This window comes from Xenopus tropicalis, chromosome 1 (genome assembly GCF_000004195.4).
Source record: "Xenopus tropicalis strain Nigerian chromosome 1, UCB_Xtro_10.0, whole genome shotgun sequence".
Classification (NCBI taxonomy): Eukaryota; Metazoa; Chordata; class Amphibia; order Anura; family Pipidae; genus Xenopus; species Xenopus tropicalis.
Genome location: NC_030677.2, coordinates 113,193,072 through 113,215,787, shown reverse-complemented (window position 1 = coordinate 113,215,787; position 22,716 = coordinate 113,193,072). Strand labels below are relative to the sequence as shown.

The following is a 22,716-nucleotide window of genomic DNA, read 5'->3' as shown; positions in this document are numbered from 1 at the left end:
GGTTACCATTTTGTTTCCATAGCAACAGTGGACTGCATCTATTCCCAGAATATTTTATGTTGGCTCAGTGAGAGGCAGAACTGTATCATTTATTTTTTTTTTTTTATAGCTTAATTTAGGGATATTCAACTTGTTGCTCTTTAGCTGTTACTACAGCCTGCATCTGTTGTTGGACAACTGTAATGTAGGGTAACACATGAGCACTTGGCTTCCTGCATATTTTGATGTGTAAATATACATGTTTTGGGACAGTAGATTTAACAGACTAGAATGCCAGCAGAACATTTACAATCCATTTTTGTAACCAACCACATAAACTATTTCCATCCAGCCCATTACTCATATTGACAGTTTTCAATGATGGCATGTGGCTAGTAGTGCAGATGGGCAACCCATTGTTCATGTGATGTTCGAAGGCCGCATAGGCTTTCTCTGACAGGTCCTATTGTCGTCATTGTAATTCGGTTGTTTGGCCCAAGAATTGGTCCAATATCGCCCACCTTTTCTTATAGTGTATGGCCACCTTTACTCCACAACCTTAATTCTAGCCAATGTCCCATGCAGGGTGTCCACGGACTGCTGCATGGGCAATAAATTAGGTATTTTCTACCACCCCCCAAAAAAAAATATATTTTCTCTGTATTTAAATGACATTCCCAAAATTCTTTCTGTATTTTTACCTTGGTATGTCATACAGAAATGTAAACAGTACTCATCCTGAAAGACTTATGAGGGTCAGGGGAATTTTACTGGTAGTTATTTTTGTCATGATTTTAAGATGCTTCATATTTTTGTGAGATAAATATGTCCTTGTTTTAGTAAGTTATATGCAGCTGAAGTATACCTTTGAGCCAAGTTCATTAACAAATTGGAAATTGTAGAACAGATAAAGAAGTTAATTTCAGAGATGCATTTCCCCTTTTAAATGCATCTGCAACTTTATTATGAGGCTGTAAAGCTGCCCATAGCATCTTTCTTTTTAACATACAATTCCTTTTTCCAAAAATAGTGGATCATTATATACGTTATCTGCAGTAAAGGAATGCAGGCATATACATGTGCGTGCTTGTCCATAATGTGGGTCTGAGAGGTTCAAATAACAGTGGAACAACGGAGAGCATTAGCCAAAAGAAGAAAAGGTCCAAATTCTTTCCCACAGGCTTCTGTCATTTTCATTTTAGTGCCTCTTGAGTTTGATTTGAAAGAACAATATCTACAACATATACCACACAGCCCCGTTAGTTTCCTCCCTTATTTACAGAATAGGGTTCCTCTCATTTGTTCATGCAGAGCAGATTTTAGGATAAACTGAGCAGCCTTTATATCTAATTGCATAACAGCATGCCTAGCTGTATTATACTTATATAGCTATCATGCTGTGTTAATTTTATTGCATGCATTAAGTACTTATTTCTGCGCTTGTGGACATCATCATCCAATTCTAAAGAACTTCAGGGACATTAGGACCAAGCCCTTTGTGGAAGAACTGGGAGCTGTATACACCCCAGAACTGACGAAAAGAAAACAAAGCTTAGACTGCTTCTGAGCACTCTCTAGCTTGATATCATGTTGCTTGTGCCATATCTTGGTCACGCTAGACACAAGGTAGTTTGAGAGCTCAGACTGTCCCGTGCAGGTGGTATAATATCTTTTATCAAATGTAAATTCATTTTAATGATTAGAAATGACAAAAAACACTATTAGGTTTTTAACTGAAAAGATTCCGTAATGTACTACACAGTGCTGTTAAAATTAAGAAATATTTTTAAAGCTATAGCTTTAAGGCAATCTAGTATATGAAATAAATGTAGATTTCAGATATCACTGTGATTGGCCTTGAGGCTGGCCCTACATGCATATCTAAGAGAGCAGATAAGCATTTACTACAAATTGCACCTAAATTAACCATTGAGCTGGGAACACATCTGTAACACAGGTCCCTAGTGGGCATTAGACTAGCAAACATACATTTCCTATATATATAGTTTAGAAACTGTGGGCAGGTTAAGCAGGTCTATACAAGAGCATTAAAGGATACTCTGACATATAAATTATGATTATAGCCTTAAAATATGTATTGTTTTGTCTATTTCAGAGTAAAATTAAATGAGGAGACTTGAACAAACACAGAAAGAATTGCTAAGTATTGCTTACTTGTATTGCTAGAGAATAGAGAATGATGAAACAATATTATCGTTTATAGTTCAATAAAAGTCACTAGTGTCCCTCAGAATATGTACTTTGGATAGGTTGAAAGGGGCACACAACAAGCTCCTGTAAACAGATAAGATTAGGTTGTTTTAATTCGTTAACAATAATAACAAAGAAAAGAGTAGAAGAAGAGAGGCTGACAGTGTAGGCTTTTTATATTATAATTATAAAAGTTTTTTATGCATATTTTTTCTGTGGTGACTTTTTTTTTGATCGGCTAAGAAAATAATTGTGTTTTTCTTCCTTTTTTGCGGCATGTAACTATGCCATACAAAAACATTCCTTAACTGTGACATGGCTACATAAAGGTTGGCCTTAAACACGTTAAAGAAGGAATATGTTAGGTGCCTTGGATTCCACCAGGGTATTGTCAGCTGTCAGCTTCAATAGTATCACTGAAACTAAATCAGGGGCAGTGTGTGGCTCCTTAGTGCAAAGGATTGCTTTCTCTATCCTCCTCTATTACATTAGCATGACAAAGTTAGATTATTGACTTTCATAGCTATTGTGCCTTTGATTTCACTCCATCTTTACTGTGGTACAAGCTTGAGAGTGAGAGATGCTAGGTGCAGGTAACAAATTGACATCATGATAGTGTGGATCTACCGGGTCACACAGCTTGATATTTACCTTTGGAAATCACTCCTTAAAAGTCCTACGTTACTTTCACCCTGCTTCTCATTTTGGTACATTGCCTGGGCCATAGTTAAGACGGTAAATGGCTTTCAACCCTGTACAGAGAAAAAAAAAAGAACAGAATAGGGGGCAAATGACTGAGCAGATGTGAGGGGCTTAGTTGTAAAGCTCTAAATGCTGGCGGGGTGGCGATTGGCTAATTTGAGTTGCTCCATGCCATAATCTTTTGATATGCAAAGCACTGCTTTGATCCAAGTTGGATGAAAGTTCTGAAAAGTGGACATGGTGGCAGTGGGTCTTTTGTCTTTCACAAAAAAGGCATCTGCTGTATTCTAACTCTTTCTCCCCAACCCCCTCCGGCCTAAGCACCCTGCTTCTAACAGTGATTAGAACGAAAAGGACTAACAGCAGAAGAGACTTGAAGGGGACAAGCCGACCTGCATACATGAGTGAACTTGCTAGTTCTTTAAAAATAAAACATCATGATGATATGACCTATGGATATGGAATACAGTAAACAAATGCTTGTTTCACAGTATTGAGGTAAATAAGGTAATCAAGGGAAGAAAATAAAATGGCATAAATGTGCTTATATTTCATTTTGTAATCACTTGATGTAAATGTTAATTGTCTAAAGTAGCAATTCACCATCAAAGTTGCATTTTATGTCCAACGCTGGGTTAATATGTTAGATAAAAGTATAAAGTCAGACTTATATTAAATAAAGTATAAACTGAAAAGTTAATTGTTTAAAAAAAGAAACACTTTAATGTACCAAGTAGCATCTTTTCCTAGGTTTATATATTAAAGTAAGTAAGAAAATGGTTTATTTCTATAATGCAGTGGTTTTTAACCAGTGTTAAGGCCCAAAAACTGGTTTAAGACCACTTTATTCACTAAGAGGATCATGGAAACTCACCCTAAACTGCATTGGGACCCATTTTTGGGTTAAGACCCATAAGTAAATAATATACTAATCAATCATTGTCATGATGGTGGATTTTCAAAAGCACTACAAGTCAAACGCTATCTATTACAATTTGTCATTGGGTGTAATATTATAGCTTAAACTTCACCCTAAGGTCAGTGCAAATATACAAGGAAGGCCAGTTTGGAGATGGGTGTCACCGTTGGTATTGGAATAAGGGTGAGTGAAAGAAGAACATGTTAACGGTGAAAAAAAACACCTAATAGTATTTTTTTTACCAAGGCTACAAGCTAGGGACCAGGTATGGAGTCATATCACAGACTTAATAAGAGGCTTGTGTTCCCAGATGCAAAATCTGCCCCTGTCCCTATAGACCTATATCTCATGCCTAGGATGTGGTACTGGAATTGTCACTATGTAGTGTTTGTAGTGTATATAGTCTAGTGAAAGATCTGTATGATTGTTTGTGCCTATAGGGTCCAGTTGGCTCCTAAATGCTAGGTCACATGCCTTTCATCCCCTGTTGATACACCCTTGGAGAGCATCACTGGAGATTCTGTCTGCCTGTCTGGCACAGTCTGACTATGTATATGTAAGTGAGAGAGTGAAAACATTGGATTTAGCGAAATTCAGTGGAACGTATGATGTATATGGTGCATTATATTACTTTGAGCAAAACATAGCATTCATGAATGTGCCAACGAAATGAAAACCAGGCTTCTGATTTAACCCCCTGAGGGTTTCAGTTGCTCTTTAATGGAGTCAAGATGTATGCTTTCCAAAGTCTTAAATGGCCCCGTTATTACATTTTCTGTCTACTTGACACTGACTGACATTCGTCTATACAGTAGTTACACTTGCTGAAAACGCTGGATTTTTATTCTAAATAAGATTCAGCTTACACATACATATAAGATCTTAGTTTATTATCACAAGCACAACATTTGGTTTTCTATTATTGGTATATAAGTTACTATGAAATATATTTGTGACTGTCAAAGTCCCTGTGAGCAGAGAAGTGGTGGTTGGGGGGGGTCATCATAATACAATTTTTGCTACTTGCCTATTATGGATGAAGAAAAGTCACCATAAATATATGAACTAAAGATGCCCAAGTCAGGCAGTTTGGCCGATTTCAGCCACCCTGCCCAGCCATCTGATCCCGGTGGATTGGTGATCAGCAGTTCTTAAAAGTTTTTAAAGCTTTAACTACTTTTCACTTACTGTTGTCCCCATTGTCGAGCCACTTATGCATGATGTGCATGGTTGGCCCATGTATGCCCACATCTATAGTCCCAGCAATAGTGTGACTCCAGCTTATGGTTTCCATGGACACATCTGCTGAGAGGTTTCTCTGGAAATGCCTTACTGGGAGAACATCTGGGATGAGCACATAGGATATAGATATGAAAATAAACCATGGAATATTTTGCAAGTTAAGTTTAACATTCCTCAAGTCCTCTTTCTCTTGTTAATGTATTATTTAATTATTTGCTCCTATTGATATATGCATTATTCCATTTAGATTGTAAGTGTTTACCAGAAAGGCTCTATAATCCTTCTGTTTCTTTATGTACCCTTGATCATAATCATTATGCAGAACCTTAAAAAATGATCCTTTTCCTTTCCTTATTTTAACATTATTTTCTTCCAACAATAAGCCTTCAAAGATAACTCAGTTAATACCATGCAATACTGACAAGTAGGGACAGTGGCTAGCAGTGGGAGTAGCTTATTCACACTATTCTGTCAGTTGTCTTATGGTTTCTGCCATAGCAACACTCCAAAGCAATATGTTACTTAAAAGGTCTAGAGTCCAGTTTGGGTAAATCCTATTAGTATTTATAGCATAGAGAATTTAACTGGGCTGAATGAGAGGGGCAGCTGTTGGATGCAGGTGGCCCTGCAGGAGCTAAAAGAGAATGTCAGCTGTGTGACAGTATCTAGACCCACAACAAGGACTAACTGATTGGATCCTCTGTGGATCATGGCAGGGGGGCATTCTGCAGTAGCAAACCTGTGCACTGGAGGGGCAACCGACTGTGTACAGAGCAGCTGTAAAGTTAATTGTGTTCATAAAAATGTGCATGGGGAGGGGTGAATAAATCACCTGGTGGGCAATGACTTTCTAATATATATCAATAGGGGATCTATTATCCAAAATGCTTGGTATTTGGGGGTTTTGGGATAAGGGGTTAATATCATTTGGATCACCATACCTTATAATTGTTATATGGATTCTTGCAGCTTACTCACTTTTCTCATATAAACTAACTTGTAGTACAAAACTAACTGCTGCTTGGTTTCTACTGCCCACTGCACTACTGCAATTTTGCATCTATGTTAATATATCAGTCCCATAATGTCAAATAAGACTTCCTGCTGTGAATCAACAGAAGTCACAAGTGCAATCAAGTTGTACATCAGCATAGAAGTACAGTCAAGCATGGATACTACTTTAAAATGAGGGAAATGTGTTTAACTTTATAATTGTTTAGTTCACACTTATTTTCTAAACTACCTGAACTCTTCAAACACCAAATATGATTAGAGCTTCCATAAGAGCACCATTCAAAGAAGCTATTAACTCCATCTCTGTGGTTTGACTAACAGACAGGTAAACAGATGATGTGGCTTTTCATTACAGCTTATCAGATACTAACTATCCTCACCCACCAGCAAATGTCAGGCCTCACAGATAATATGACTTTTTCATGTTTGTTCAGAATTCCTTGCGACAAGGAAAGGGAAATAAAGGAACAAACAAGTTACAACTATTCCCAGAGTTGCCTGACATGCATTCCACTAGTGCCTGACAGGGAGAGACATCAAATGTGGCATCTTGGATGCTGCTTTCATGGGAAATGCATTTCTTAGATCACTTTATCAGATGAAAGATAAGGACTTGGTCATCATAGTATGTCCTTTTCTTTTTGTCTGTCATGTTTTTTTTCTTGTGCACTCCTCCAGTGCTTTCTTCAATAATATCAGCCATGAGTCTGTACTTTGTGTTATGGCTATGAAGATTTTCGTTCATCCAGGTCATGGAATATGTAGTATAAGTAAATCTAAAGCAATGGGACTTGCTAAGTAATTATTGAAGACGTTTTACTACTCTTCTGAGCAGCTTTTTCAGTTCAACTGGTATGGGAAGTCCTCAGCACAAGACTCTTCAATGTGCCATTGTGATTGTATTAGTGGCAGAGTTCATATGCTTTAGATTTACTTATACTAGATGTACTTTGTGTTGTTAGCACATACTATGGACCTCTCTTTCTGGATACTAGTGTGGTGGACCAAATTGTAGTGGCTGGTACACTCTATGGAGCTCCCTTTCTGGAGGTTAGTGGGGTGGACCTAACTTTATTGGGTAGCAGACCCTAGGGACCTACCTTTCTGGATGCTAGCAGGGAGGACCTGGTTGTAGTGGGTTGCACAGGCTATGGACTTACCTTTCTGGATGCTAGTGGGGTGGACCTAATTGTATTTGGTAGCATACTATATGGGCCTACCTTTCTGGATGCTAGTGGGGTGGATCTGACTGTAATTTGTAGCATACTATATGGGTCTACCTTTCTGGATGCTAGTGGGGTGGATCTGACTGTAATTTGTAGCATACTATATGGGTCTACCTTTCTGGATGCTAGTGGGGTGGACCTTTTTGTAGTGTTAGCATATTGATTTGAATATTCACACTTCATACAGTAGCAGTACATCTGCAATACTGACAGCATATCTATTAGGGTAAAATAGACATTACGCATAGTGCATGTATTTTTCTTGTTTTAATTTTATTCTTTAATAAAAGGCTAGGCATCAAAATTAGTTCAGTTTTACATCCTGTTTTGGACAAGTAGCTGGAGAGCCCTGATGTGTGCCTCTCTATACTCATTCTTTCTCCATTAATTGCTTTACATTGGCCAAGGCCCATCCTTCACCACAAGAGAAGGGTTGTTCATAGCGTAGGCAATCTAAACTGTATGAAAGGCCCTGCAATGCATATGCACTTTAAGTCACAACTGACAGAGATTGTTAGCACTGATGAATATGCAATTAATAAACCAGGAAAAGTACGGAAGGGCTATAATTCTTCATTTTATACATGCCTAATTTAGCTCTTGAACACTCTGAAATCAAGCCAAAACATCACAGAAGGAAGGAGGAGATTTTCTTTTATGCGCAACATTTAAAATAAGCAGATAAGAACCATTGGGCCCCTGCAATATATTGTATTTCTGTGATAGAATTCTGGCCTTCACTGTTGATTACTCTATTGCTATGATATAAAGAGAAAAAAAATGGGAATGCTATAATTTAACCCAACTATGCCTACCTAACTTTCTAATTTATATTGTATTTGTGTCACAGTTTAGCTTAATTTACTTTGCCAGTTTTCGAATGGAAGATTCTATTATACTAATTCCACATATATCTTTTATATTTTTTACATATATGAAAGTGGATGGGGTCATATAGATGTGAATTGGGAACACATGTTACAAATATGTCAATTTTATAAGAATAATAATTCTATTTTTAACCTCCATCCCAGCCCAGCAGTCAGGGATTTTGATTGCTATTTCAGTGGCATGGTCCCCAAGGTCATAGACTACTGCTTTCTTGTATAAACTCCCAGCATTCTTAGCAATAGGTAGTAAATTGGTTGTAATTGGGTGATTAAATAAAGACAAGGGTATATACATTAGGTACTACATCAAACAAAACTAAATTCTATGTTTTGCTATATTGCTGCCATATTTTTTCACTTTCACACAGATGCATCTGTGCCACTTATCTAAGCACTTTGCTTTCATCTAAATGAGTCTCATATGATGAGATTTACAATTCTTTTGCCAAGACTCTGGATGATAAGTGGCTAATGGTGCATCATGCTGGGGGAGGCAAAGTAACACGCAACAAAATGAAGCAAAAATGCTAAACAATTTAAAGGTCAGGAAAGCAAAGCGACTTACTGGAGTATGGATAGAACATAAGTGTTTTATTGAATTAACTGCCTGAAAATAAGAGAAAATACCTTTTTATCCAAAGAGAAACCCACTGCAGAATGGTGTCAGGTTCCATCACAGTTTAAGCACTAAAAAAATTAGTACACAAATGGTGTGGTAGAGCAATCATGTACTGCTTTATATGATACAAAATGCCAGACTTGTACTGCAAGGGATGTTTGGCTATACATCTAAAGAATAATCCTTTGTTTCTGCAGAATTTCCTTGGACACTTTACAATTCTGCAACTATTAATTATTTGGCAAACTAATGCTATTAAAATGAAATGCCAGCCAAATAAACAGAGAATTTTGGCACTATTTTTAGTCCTAAGATACAAACTAATTAAAGCAATAAAGCCTCTGCAAAATAATTAATCAAAGCCATTTTCTTTACTTTTATGTACATACTTGGCGATTTTGGTTTATTTTAAAGCTCACGTTTATTGAACCAAAATCAGATATTATGGGTGGCAATGAGTAGGGTTTTAAAAATAATACTTGTTATTTGTTATTATCCTTTATTTATATAATAACAGCATATTCTGCAGTGCTTTACAGAAATTAGACTGATTTCATAGCAGTTCCTACCAATGGTTACATAGTGGGTCTGGAAAGACCAATTGCACATTCAAAAAAATGTTCTTGACCCCCCCCACCCAGGTAATCTGTGGCGCACATAAAATCGTGGGGGATCTGCGATTTCTCATATGTCTCGGGTTACCTATGACCCTCTACTTGGGTCCCCTGTAAAGAGGAGGCAAAGTCTCCATGGCTGCAGGGTCTTCCTCTATATTTATACTACTGCCCCCTACCCCAATAGAACATACTTAATCAAAGGTCCATTCACATGCAGGGTTGAACTGGGGGGTGCAGGGCCAACTGGGGACCAATAAACCTTCCCGAATGATTTGGAGTGTGGGAAGAAATAGGGTACCTGGAGGAAATCTTTGCAAGCAAAGAGACATTATACTAATACTTTTGAGAGAATTTCCTGGCTGTAATGAAATGTAGAAGCAAAACACTGCTATGCTTTCCCTACCTGAAGAAAGAACTTATCAAGAAAGGGCATGAGCAAAATGTGTCATGGGCAGATAATATTGGAACTTCTTAGTGTTAGAAATGCAGATCATGTTCCCTTATACAACTTGGTATGTTACATGGCAAAATATAAAGTCCTTATGCAGGTAAAGTAGCTGCAGGTTGAGGCAGCAATTGCAGATGCAGGTATTGCTACAGGTCACATATTGAGCTTTGGATCTCAAAATAGACTTAGGTATATGGTCATCTTGAGTCTCAAAAATAATTAATGAAATTACATTTAGCAATCATTAGCAATAAATGTATACAAGCTCAAGTCAGTAATTCTTTTGGGCTTCTTCTAGTTCAGCCCAAATCTGAATAAATTGTACATTGCCAGGATATCTTCCACCTATGCATGACTCAAGCTTTGCTGCCCAGGTCACCAACTGTGCGTGATGAGTTTACTGTTGCCAGTTTTATCCCTTTATGACACTGGACTTAGGGCTTCGGCACCCGATATATATTAAGTGAGTTTTTGCCTCTTGAGTGCTTTAACTGAGCAGTAGTTTGGAAGTCCCATCATGAGTATGCTAGTCTGCAAAGGAAACACAATATGACTCTGTACACAGGAATATTTTATGTGCATAAAGTTTATTTTGTTGCCATCTTGGTCATTTGTGTGAATACTTTTCCCCTTTATTTATGCACCCTTCATTTGTAAGGCAGCAACAACATGTAATTAAACAGATGCTTTAACCTACATATTCCACTATATAAAGCCTCAAGGGCATATTGGCAATGTTGGTATTGGCACTTGTCTCAGTGGCAAAGTCAGTAGTTTTTGGGTGACATCAGTCTTGTGCCCTGAAGCTTACACCAACAGTGAGCCAGTGCTTTAGAAGAGACCACGTGGTCATAAACAAACATCAACATTGTGGCAGTAGTAATATTTGTAAATCACTACAAATGAGCTTTGAATGGCCAGAATGGCCTCTTGATTTTACCCACTTTCCATGACAAGAACTTATGGCATTGATGGTGTTTGTATCAGACTGTCTGGGAAGTTCTCTGGAACGCTTCTCATTGTTATAAACGGGAGGTGCAGCCATGCTTACAGATTGGCTTTTTGCACATCCCTTTGAAGTGGAAAGGCATACATGGCACAGAGATATTCTCCCTATGCCAGAAATCCCCAACCTTTCTTAGGGCTGTGGCACACAGGGAGATTAGACGCCCGCAAAAAATCTCCCTTGTCGCGGGCGACTAACTCCCTGAAATGCCATCCCACCGGTGAAAATGTAAATCGCCGGTGGGATGGCATACGCGGCGCCGCGATTTCCCCAAAATCACACAAGTTTCCTCTCAAGTCGCGGGCGACTAATCTCCCCGTGTGCCACAGACCTTACCCGTGAGCAACATTTCAATGAAAAAAAAGCTGGAAAGCAACAAAAGCACAAAAACTTTTCTAGCAGGTGACTAATAAGGACTCAGATTGGTTAATTAGTAGCCCAGTGTGGACTGGCAGACTAGTAAAGGCTCTATTAAGCAGTACACGTGGTCTTTATGCCCCCAAAACATGCCTCCAATTCAGAAATTCAAAAATGGGCACCAACTTTAAAGGAACAGTAACGCCAAAAATGAAAGTGTATTTAAGTATTTAAAATATAATGTACTGTTACCCTGCACAGGTAAAGTTGTGTATTTGCTAAAGTAACACTACTATAGTTTATATAAATAAGCTGCTGTGTAGCCATGGGGGCAGCCATTCAACCTGGAAAAAAGGAGAAAAGGCACAGGTTACATAACAGATAACAGATAAGCTCTGTAGAATATAATGGGGGTTTATCTGTTATCTTCTATGTGCCTGTGCCTTTTCTCCTTTGAATGGCTGCCCCCATGGCTACACAGCAGCTTTGTTTATATAAACTATAGTAGTATTTCTGAGGCAAACACACCAGCTGTACCAGCACAGGGCAACAGTACATAATATCGTAATTATTTTTATACACTTTCATTTTTTGGTGTTACTGTTCCTTTAAGGCCACTGGGAACAACACCAAAGGGGTTGGTGAGCAACTGGTTGTGATCATTGCCCTATGCTGTAACAGTAAAGGTTATATATCAGGTATTATTAAATAAAAATGTCAAAGTTGCAACCACATAGACTAAAAATGATAAAGTGCAGTGAGCAAAGTTCAATATCGAGAGCAATCACCATATTTCTATTTCACAATGTAGCATTTTTTTCCCAGATTTCCAGTTTAATTGCAGCCAATTCGCAACACACCTGTGTGAGCATTTTGCTTGCATGTCCATCTGGTGTAATTTACCGTTATTAGTGTACAAGTGATGTCTGCGGCAAGTGTGCTGCACCTGTTAAAACTGTGCATGAAGGAAACCATGGAGCTACCGCTGGGTCAGGAGGGGGCAGTAGCTCCAGGGTTCCCCTGCTTTAACAGCAACATTAGATTTGAAAGTGGTTTTATGTACAACTGACTATTTGTTCACACCTTTGTGGGAATCAGCAAGCCTGCTACGTTGTTGTATGAGTCACTTAGGCTTTCCAAAGTAGCCCAAAGTTTGCCTCAAGAGGAAACTTTGGGCTACTTGAGAAACCCAATGTGGGGCGTATATTTCCTAACTTGCAACTGACATTATAGCACAAATTTACCACAGGCGATTCATCTTCTAGTGTCATTACCCTAATAGTATAAACAGTAAAAATCATTTAGGGCCTGTGCACACAAAGCGTTTGGTCCACTTCTCTTCTGCGTTTTTTATTCAGGCTGAGAGAAGCTTATCCATTCCCATACGTCGCTTCATGTACCTGCACTAAAAAGTGCTGCTTCCGCCTTAGTGCGGGCACACGGAGCAGAACAGAGGTCTAAACACAAAAGTGGACCAAGCGCTCTGTGTGCCCAGTTAGAACAATAAAAGAAAACAATGTTTTGGCTGCTGTATAACTACTTTATTATTATAACTTGTTAAAGCTAAATTGAGCCAACAGAGGGTTTTAGGCCCTATTCTGTATCTGTCCAGCTGTCATATGTGCTTGTTCAGAAAAAAAGAGTGAAGCCTGTGTAAGTTAATAGGGTGGGAGAAGAGCTTCAGTCCATTAGACATCAGATTCCTCTTTATTTAAGACAAAAGACCCCCTGCCATGCCCTTTTATCCCCATGTGATCAAAGAGTGAATCTGCATATGAAAGGGGTATAGTATTATTCAACGTAAATTAGGCACTCACTACCCTGCCAGTTTGAAGACATTCACAACAGAAAACTCTTACATCTGTTTAATCAGTTGCCCTATCTTCTATGTTTTCTCTTTATTTTCAAAGCCAATCAATTTATTAGATTATACTTTGGAAAACAATCTGGCTGCTCCAACTTTGGAAGGCAATCTGGCTGCCAGTTTAAAAAACAATTGCGCTTGGAATCCATACAAAGAAGGGACATGCTGTAGGAGTAACTAACACACAGCTGGATAAGAAACTATTACTGTTTCTATACACTTTCTGATTTCTTTCTTTCCGTAGCATCATGATGGGTACCAGTCTACTGCCTAATCAGCTCTATTAGCATAAACTATGGCACAAATTGTTTAAGGAGTCTGGAAATGGTGACACAAATACTGTTGAACATACTGGCTTTTTTTTTTACTAATGTTCATAAAAAGCATCTCTTAACATACATTTTTTGTATTTTTTACAGGTAATATTTGCCTTAAATCAGACTCTCTTGCAACAGGAGAACCTTCGTGCAGGCAGCGTTCAAGTTCCCTATTCCACAGAAGACCTGATCAAGCATTATAACTGTGGAGACCTCAACTCCATTATTTTTAATCACGATTCTTCACAAGTATGTTACCGTTTTTTTTTTGTTTTTTTTTCTTTCAGCTAATTTGCAGGCATATGTTAACAGATATAACCAACCAGGCAACAGGTAGAAGTGATGCTTTTAGTCTGTAAAACCTAAAACTTTTCTTACCCAGGCCTCACAGCATTAGCACTTTTAACTTCCTGGGCTAACCCTGACTAATAAAACTACTACTGCATAAGCTTTAGTTATCCTAGTGTGTTGGAAAGGGTGGCCCTCACTGAATCCCAATCAGTTTAAGCATCAGGGATGAATGGCTATTTACTGTTTTAAAATGCATAAAACATGTGTTGGTAAAATGATCTAATATTCTTTTTTGAACAGAGAAGAAAGAAGACAGAATCAGAATCTGTAATTTAATAAAACAAACAGCTAAAATACAGTGCTTGTAAAAATCATAAAATCAGTGCTTGCCCCATGCTTAACCTATAAAGGCAGGTTCAAGATTTCCCACCAATAGGAGGTAGAGCCACAGGAGGTAGTTAGGAACAGAACTCAGCTGTCATTTTCAGCCACAGGGGAGATAACTGATCTCTTGCAGTTGGAGGTGATGGATCAGATTGTTGATGGTGGTGGGAAAGACAGTATCCAAAATAGTGGGTACTATTATTACTCCTAATGTCCAATACACATTGAGGGAAGTTGCCCATAATATAACTGATTTTTTCCTTTGACCTAGTTACACGCATGTATTGCTTGTTTTTATGGGCTCTCGCATGTCACCTTAAAGAGATACTGACCCTGAAATTAAACATTTTTTAAAATATATCATAACATTGTCTTTGCGTGCTGTTTATAATTTTGCCATAAAAGTATTTGCCTGGTGCTTTTACATTAACTATACTCCCTTCCTATAAGGGGGCTGACATATTTGTGCAGCAGGAGTCTGTTAGCATTAGACGCTATAACTGACGGGTTGAGAGGGGACAATCTGATTGACAAAACAGTCAGGTTTAGGAACTTTAAGTGACAACCACCTCAGTGAAAAACGATATACTTACCCTCCAATCAGTCAGTTATTAATAGGGCAGGTTTAAAATCTAGCCAGGTTAAGGACTGCAACAGCTTGGTGATGCATCACTTGCTTCAACAGCCTGTATTTACCATTGTTGTGATCCAGGTGTCTGGCTATATATATATATATATATATAATTTAAAAACAAGTCATTTCAGTGGACACTTGTTCAGTAATAAGCAAACACAGACCAGATTTGCTGTATGCCAGCTGGGGGTGAAGGACAAATAGATGTTATTTGATTTGACCAAGAAGGGTTGGGTGCAAAAATCACTATGGTCCAAGTATAGAGTGACATCCAAGCATATTAGGATTACAGATTTGCTCAATTGCAGATTACTGCAAAGAATTTTAAAGAACACTCCATTTGAAATAAGATTTCTTTATTGATCCAGTTTTAGCATTTGCCTAACCAAATCAAGATATATGGTTATGGTTTGGGCTGTAGTTCATTAGGAAGGGGTTATTGACAGTTTTATGGTTATATATCAGAATAGCCAAAAGCAGAGCACAATTAAAATGCATTCATGTTTAGAGAAGTAAGGATATCAGTTATGTGGCTTAGAATACTGGAAATTCACATGTTGCTATAGCACTAACAATAATAATAGAGAACTAACAGCATTAATTCATTTGTACAGGTCCCTAATTTCATAAACTCCACTTTACCACCTCAAGAAAGAATAACTGCTCAAGAGATCGACAATTATTTCCGTCAAGAGCTGATTTATAAAAGGAATGAGCGCATGGGAAAGAGGGTTAAAGATCTACTGGAGCAGTTTCCGGAGAAAAGTTTTTTCTTTGCTTTCGGTGCAGGTGAGAAGCTGAGTTAGCGATTCCATCGTTTGGGTAAATGAATTGTTCTCTATTTAAAAATAATTTGTAGAGATACTGAGTAAGGAAGCGAGTACTGAGTACAAGCTTGCTAGTCATGCTGAAATCCGCTCCTTTGGGATGTTCACCAAACAAACGGTTCTCTTCCCAATATGAACTCCCAATATAAGGGCCAAATTTGGCTGAGAGCAATTGGATCATGTAGCTGGCCTATACTTCAGACATAGAAAGGTTTTTAGGGTAACCACACCACATCAAGGTAAACCCTATATAGGTAGTGCAAAGTAGCTTAGTTGCATTGGGAAAACTGTCTCCTGAGACTGCCAAATTATTTACCATGACATTGTATGATGGCATGGCAATTTTAGGATCATGAATTTGTAATTAAAAACCTTTGTTTTTGAAAACAGATGCATTAATTGTTCTTGGCATTGGATTTCAGGCAATGTCCTTAAATAATAATTTTCATGTGCCCTCTTGTGTAGCCTCAAGGGCATAAAACAACTAAAAATACTACCTTCAGTAACACCTACTGTGGAATTCTTGCACATAAGTGCAGTTTTATGATTTCTTGAGGTGCCATACGTGCCCTGGATTCTTTATTCTAACTATTCTTCAGTTCAGGAAACATAATCATACCCAAATTCCTCTGTAATGCGCTACACAAATAAAGTGCTGCCTTTAGATCAGTGGGCCTAGGGCCTTCCCAGATTTATTTTTCTTTGGGCCCCTACAATCTGGCGACATCCCTGCTGCTTTGTTGTTTTCTTTTTGTCTTATACTTGTTGGTTGTAACTATTCATCTGGTCATAGGCATTGCAAAAGCAGACAAAGTAAGTGGTATGTGAAATTGAATCAGCCAAGAAAGAAAGCATGTACTTTATTCTGAGACAGAGACTAACCTTTGCCACCAAAGATGTACTAAAGCTTCCAGCAAAGATCATATATCTTTGAAATACTACACTTGTATTTGTTTTTAACAGCCAAGTGTCATCTCAGGGTTAGTTAGCTCACTTCCTAACCCAGTCCTGGAGGAGATATCTGGTGACCAGTATCACGCCTCCAGGTAAAAGCACTGGGGTCACTGGGTCACACCGGTAATCAGACTGGGAACCAAGTAGCATGTCTAAAAGGGCATGGGGCAGTTTAACTGAGGAATTCTGATTTGCTTAAAAAATTCCAGGATGTATCAGATGGCACACCCTCCATTGTGTCTGCTTCAGCATACCCCTCAATCATCCTGCTTTTTATTTAATGCAAAATGAAAAGGTTCACAGAAAAAGGAGCATGGCACTTTTCACTAGGAGCCAGACTAGAAGGGTACTGAAATATATGGGCACAAAGCAAAGGCATAGCCATGATTCAACTAGTACTTAAAATTATGCCATAGTTGTACAACGTTTTGCCAAAACATTTCTGTGGCTATAATTGTGACTCTCAACTGTAAAAATAGACAGGGATGTGTACATTGAAGCAGAATCTTCTGTCCAGAATGCACAGGACCTAGGGCTTTCTATAATTTATCCAGGATCACTATACTTTGTCTGCTAAAAAATGTAAACATTAAGTAAATCCAATAGGATTGTTTTGCCTCCAATATGAATTTATTCAGCTTAGTTATCATACTGTTTTATTGTTTAAAATTGTTATTGTGTTTAAAAATTAGAATTATTTGATTAAAATGGAGTCTGTGAGAGATGGCCTTCCAGTAAATCAAAGTTTTCTGGATAAGGGATCCCATACCTGTGCTGTGATATGTCCCTGCATCCCTCAAAGTATTGCAGCATTAGCAGTTACAGTTGCAATGAGTACATTGGCAGCTATTCAAAATGTGCCAGCTTCTTTTTGTGGATACACAGGAAGGCAGATGATAAAATGTTATATATATCACTAAAAAAGCCAACCATAAATCTAGCCAGGTGCTGTATGTTGGAGCGAAACCATCTGAATACAAATGTCGAACACGCACCATATCCATAGCAGGGGAATATTATAGCAGCCTTACTAACAATGACTTGTAATTGAGCATTCCTGTTGATGTAAAGAACCTTAGAAGTATAATCACCAGAGCAGCCATTTAAGCAATTAGCTAATCAGACATCATCAAACTGTATTTGAGAAGATTTAAAAATAAAGCAAAGGCTGACCTTATTAAATGCAAGTAAAAATTAGCAGGTTTATTTCCCCTTTTGTATCCCCTGTTTCCTTGGTTACACACGCTACACATTTGTACTGTACATCCACCAGTGCGATGTCTTGTGTGAAAAAATATATATATCTGTTGTCTATAAGATCTCATCGCCAGGTTACAGAACTGTTAGCAGTGGCAGAGTTAGCATAGTGTTATAGCAATAGGCAGCCTGGTAAAGACATTTACACCGTCACAGTGGGAAGAAAGATTGTCACCACCATAAAGAAAGGATACCAGTAATGTGGCTCATAAATCACACACACAGAAAATCATATATATTGTATTTTATATTATTATTGCCATGAATAACTACTACTATTGTAGTATGACTATGACTTTATGACCTTTAATGGGGTTGATATATATACAGGTATGAGATCTATTACCCAGAATGCTTGGGACCTTGGGTTTTTTCCATAAAGGGTCTTTCCATAAGATGGAACACACTGCCTTAAATCCTTCAATATACACTCAAACACTACTACCCAATATGATTGGGAACACAGAACTATGTTGGGTATGTTAACATCAATTGCAAGGCACCTGTTTCATTATTTCAGAGGAACTGAGAATCAGACTTGGAGGAGGAACAGTATAGTTGCACAGTGCACTGTGGGCAATGGCAGTGCTGGTTTGTGGTGATTGGTGACAGAATAGCTACATGAGACTGTAGAAAACAACTACACTTTCTGTTTGACTCACTATTATGTATCCAAGTGATATTGCTGAAGAGGAATCTCAGTTGTCTGAATTTTATTTTCATTTCAGGTCATTTCCTGGGCAATAATACTGTCATTGATGTGTTAAAAAGATATGGATATGATGTGCTACACACTCCTGCTGGTCGATCCATCATCAACAAGTAAGTTCCAGGGAAAGGAAGAGAGAAGGTTGGGTACATTGGTTCATCATCTTCCACTTATTTTTCACTAAAGCTTAACTTCATTTTACAACGTATATCTAGCATCAGGAGGTGCCTTGGTATAGTTAAGGCAGCTATACACGTTAAGATCCGCTACCCTAACTCCACACCAAGTGTGTGCCCCACCCCCAGTGGCTTGCTTGACCAATATGTGGCTATCATCCAGATATCAGGCAGAATAGAAAACCCCTATTACGAGGAAGATGCAAAATGACTGTTGCCAAACAACCTGATCATCCTGATTTAGCCCAGAATGTTGGTGGTCATAGCTGGTAAAGAATTAATTTCTGCTTCATTATTATGTTGGTTTGAAAAACCCAATATACTGTTCTACGACTTCAGCTTTTCTTATTCTAAGCACACCCATTTTCTAAACGCTACTCCTCGTACAGTTTTAGGGGTACAATACCCAAACTCTCCACACTTCTTCGCCCTATAGTGTAGCAGGATGCTTGTGATTTTCTAAGCGATTACACCCACCGTCTATTTGTGGCGCCGCTCCGAACGCCCCATTTTTTCCATTGACTTAGATAGGGTAGATTTTAAAAACTGCTGCCACTCTTACAGCTTTAAAGCTACTCCCCCCAAACTTGAATGACATAATCATGGGGTCACCCCTGAATGAAAATATGATATTTGTTGGATGCCCAAAAGTGAGCGGAGCTACAAACAGCCAATTCGATTTTACCTATTGACTTTCAATGGGGAAATTCAACCTGCCGCCACACAGCAGTGTTAATACCAGGGTCCCCAAACTCTTCACAGGTCACTAGAGGATGCATTTTTATGTTTGAAAAAGTGGGTGGAGCCACCAAGAGCGAATCAGATTACATCTATAGATTTTTTTGTTTTGTTTTTGTTTAAATTTAAAATGCTGCCAAACTTTGCAGAGTTAGTCATTGGGTGGACCCACAGACAGATAATCAGATTTATTTAATTGATTTTAATGTGGAAATTTAAGGTGCTGTCGTTCTAACACGTTTACCGCCAGCGTCCCCAAACTTTTCACAGTTGCCCACTGAGTGACTAAGGTTAAAGGTTAGAAAAAGTGGGCCGAGCCACCAACAGCCAATTAGATTTCACCAACTGAATTTCATTGGGTTATATTTAAGCTGATGCCTTTCTCACACTATTTATGCCAGGTTCCCAAATTTTGCACAGTCAGTCACTGGGTGACTATGTATTAAAGGTTAAAAAAAGTGAGCAGAGCCAACAGCTCTTTAATTGATTTCATTGGGGAAAGTTTAATTGCTGCCATTCTCACACATTTAATGCCAGTGTCCCCAAACATTTCACAGTTCATCAAAAGTTAGAAATAATGGCACACCCACCAACCACCAATCACAAATTACCTATTGACTTTTAGTGGTTTAAATTTAAACTGCTACCGTTCTTTAACTATTGATCCTAGGGTCCCTAAACTTTGTAGAGTTAGTCACTGGGTAACTGCAGTTCCAGGTTAGAAAAACTGGGTGGAGCCAGCAACAGCCAATCAGATTTCATTCAGTGACTTCCTGTTTTTCAACCATGAAGTTTGTTTTTAAACTTCCCTTTCTAGTTTATATTTGTTTTTAACTTATGTATTAAAGACAAAATTATTTCTGGCTCAACTCCATGGGAAATCAGACTATGGGACCTTGATCGGAAGAAACTGCTCTCCCAATTATATAAGACTATACTGAGAGTAACACCCTCCCCATTAGATAAAGCCAAAATGAAATGGGATAAAATACTTTCGCAACATCCATATGGTGTGGGATTGTACACACATAGCTAACTATTGGTCTGGAGTCATATAATACCTAGATGAACAACTGGCCCTACCCAGAGTTAAGACCCCAGAAGTATGCCTTCTAAGCCTAGTAGACGAACTGGTTCCACGAAACCACTCTAGAAACCTAATGAGGGCAGCATTATTCTATGCAAAAAAATTACTCATCATAAAATGGATGGCACCCACAATAACAGAATCGGTAGCAATGGTCAACAAAACTGTACCACTTATAAAATTAACATATGTCGCAAGAGGCACCTCACTAAAATTTGACAGAATATGGACCCCTTGGTTAGACGCTAACCCTACAATAAATCTACCGGAAGCGCCCCTAATGAATGAGCCCTAAAAAAGCAAGACGAACAAGCCCAAATGGCAAATGCCATAGATGAGAGGCAACCGAAGCCAACCGAAAGCTATGCAAACTGAATACTGCTATATAATGATTGAAACAACAAAATGCTACAACAAAAGATTGGTATTGTACCCTGTAACTAGACTGCAAAATGTTATTAGCTGCACTCCATTTAACGTTTTGTATGTGTTGTATTGTTTATTATTAAAAGGAAAATAAAAACCTTAAAAAAAAAAGATAAAATTATTTCTCTTTCTTTTTTTTTAGTGGTAAAGGTAAGAAAAATCTGCTGCCATCCAAGTTTTCATCTTCATCTTTACCAGTTGGGTTATCCGCACCTCCCTGCACAGTTACTTCCAGAATAAAACAGTCAATAAATTCTCACAAAGACCAAGAATCCCTCCCTGACATACTGTTAGATGATGATATCGACCAGCTTGATAAAGACGAAAGAAAGTACAAAAAGAGGAAGCAAAGGAAAGAAAAACATCGCCATTTCAGTGATCTCTGGGTTCGCATTCAAGAAAGGTAATTTAATATGTCTGAAATTATATATGGAATAAAGTAACCCCTATTGTAAAATATATGGATGTCCCATATCCAAAAAATAAAGCATTGTACCCTAGACTAAAAACTCAGGCCCACTTAAATGACTGTCACTACTTATAGTGATCTCATAACTGCCCCAAGTGGCATTAAATCTTTCCTCTAGTTTAGGGTGCTTTAAGGGGTATTTTGTATGACATCTACAAAAAAATGATACATATTCTTACAGAATACATAGAGAATTCTGTAATATTTAGAAGAACATTAGAGCATGTACAGACATGGAAATGAAGCATGATACGTGCATAGTGTAAATGCATGAAAACTAACAAACAGTTTTCCTGTCTATCCCTTGCAACCTTCTCTGTCACGTACAATAAAATGCCTTGTGACCAAGACGTAAGTGGTAGAAAGTAAATTGTTATATCAGAGTGGTTTACAAAAGCACAATACTTCCTATCTTTTTTAGGCACCTATAATGCTGCTCATGCTACTTTCCCTCCTCTGGCCCTAAAGCATCAATATTTGGAATCGTTATTACCAGCACCCTGCTGAGATAATTGGCCGCTTGTGAGACAGAGCACATTCATTGGTTTAGTTGCAGGGGTTTTATGTGATCTTTTCCTTACCTGTTAAATAGTAAAACACAACAAAGTGACATTGATGGAAGCCCCAGAGTGCCACAGAACTTTAATATATATTTTATTGCCCAAAACATTATTTGAAATAATAGTAAAATTGAAGGTCTGCAGATGTCCAATGTGATAGTTTGTTTTGCTTTATTTTTAATTAAGTAAAATATGTGGACAGGTAAGATTTACTAAAGCCTAGATTACAGTTTAGGCTAGTTACCTTAAAGCACCTCTGAAGACAGGAAGTCAAATACCAAAAAATACATTTATATGTTGAATGGCTAAGTAAGGGTTTTATTACTGTAATTAAATCCCAAGGAAATCAAAGGACTGGCCACTGCCAAATGTTGCTGTTAGCAAAAATTGACGCAAATTTTTATCCAGGGCATTCCTCAGAGGCCTCTAGTTACATCCCTGACTGGACACGAGTGCTTACTGAATGAGCTCTCCCTAGTGCTCTAGCATCCAGGGAATACATAAGGCATAGAGGCAAGTGCCAAAACATTGTAGTTGTGTTATACTGATGACCTTAACATTTGAAGACAACTAAAACAAGTGGCACACCTAGAAGTTTCTGGGCCCCATTCATTTTGGGTAGAAGACCTTTTTCATAAATATATACTAAAACTCTCAGCAGACACTTTCAGCATCCAACTAGGCCACCTATACATCCTGAGCCCCCAAGCAGTAGCAGTCTGTTTTCTCCTGACTGACACCCTAACTGAGCCCTGGATGTTGCAGTTGAGGCATTGGAAACAATGTTGAGATT

The 22,716-nt window shown here is 38.2% G+C and overlaps 1 protein-coding gene across 2 annotated transcripts in view; it reads left to right on the top strand.

Annotated features, from left to right (window-relative positions):
* Positions 1 to 22,716, top strand: part of trabd2a (TraB domain containing 2A) — a 46,379-nt gene that overhangs the window by 22,512 nt on the left and 1,151 nt on the right. For both annotated transcript variants that reach the window (NM_001282491.1, XM_031896758.1), the window contains exons 3-6: positions 13,514 to 13,660; positions 15,335 to 15,509; positions 18,487 to 18,580; positions 21,037 to 21,297. In NM_001282491.1, coding sequence (NP_001269420.1) covers positions 13,514 to 13,660; positions 15,335 to 15,509; positions 18,487 to 18,580; positions 21,037 to 21,297 — 677 coding nt within the window. The remainder of the gene's footprint in view (positions 1 to 13,513; positions 13,661 to 15,334; positions 15,510 to 18,486; positions 18,581 to 21,036; positions 21,298 to 22,716) is intronic.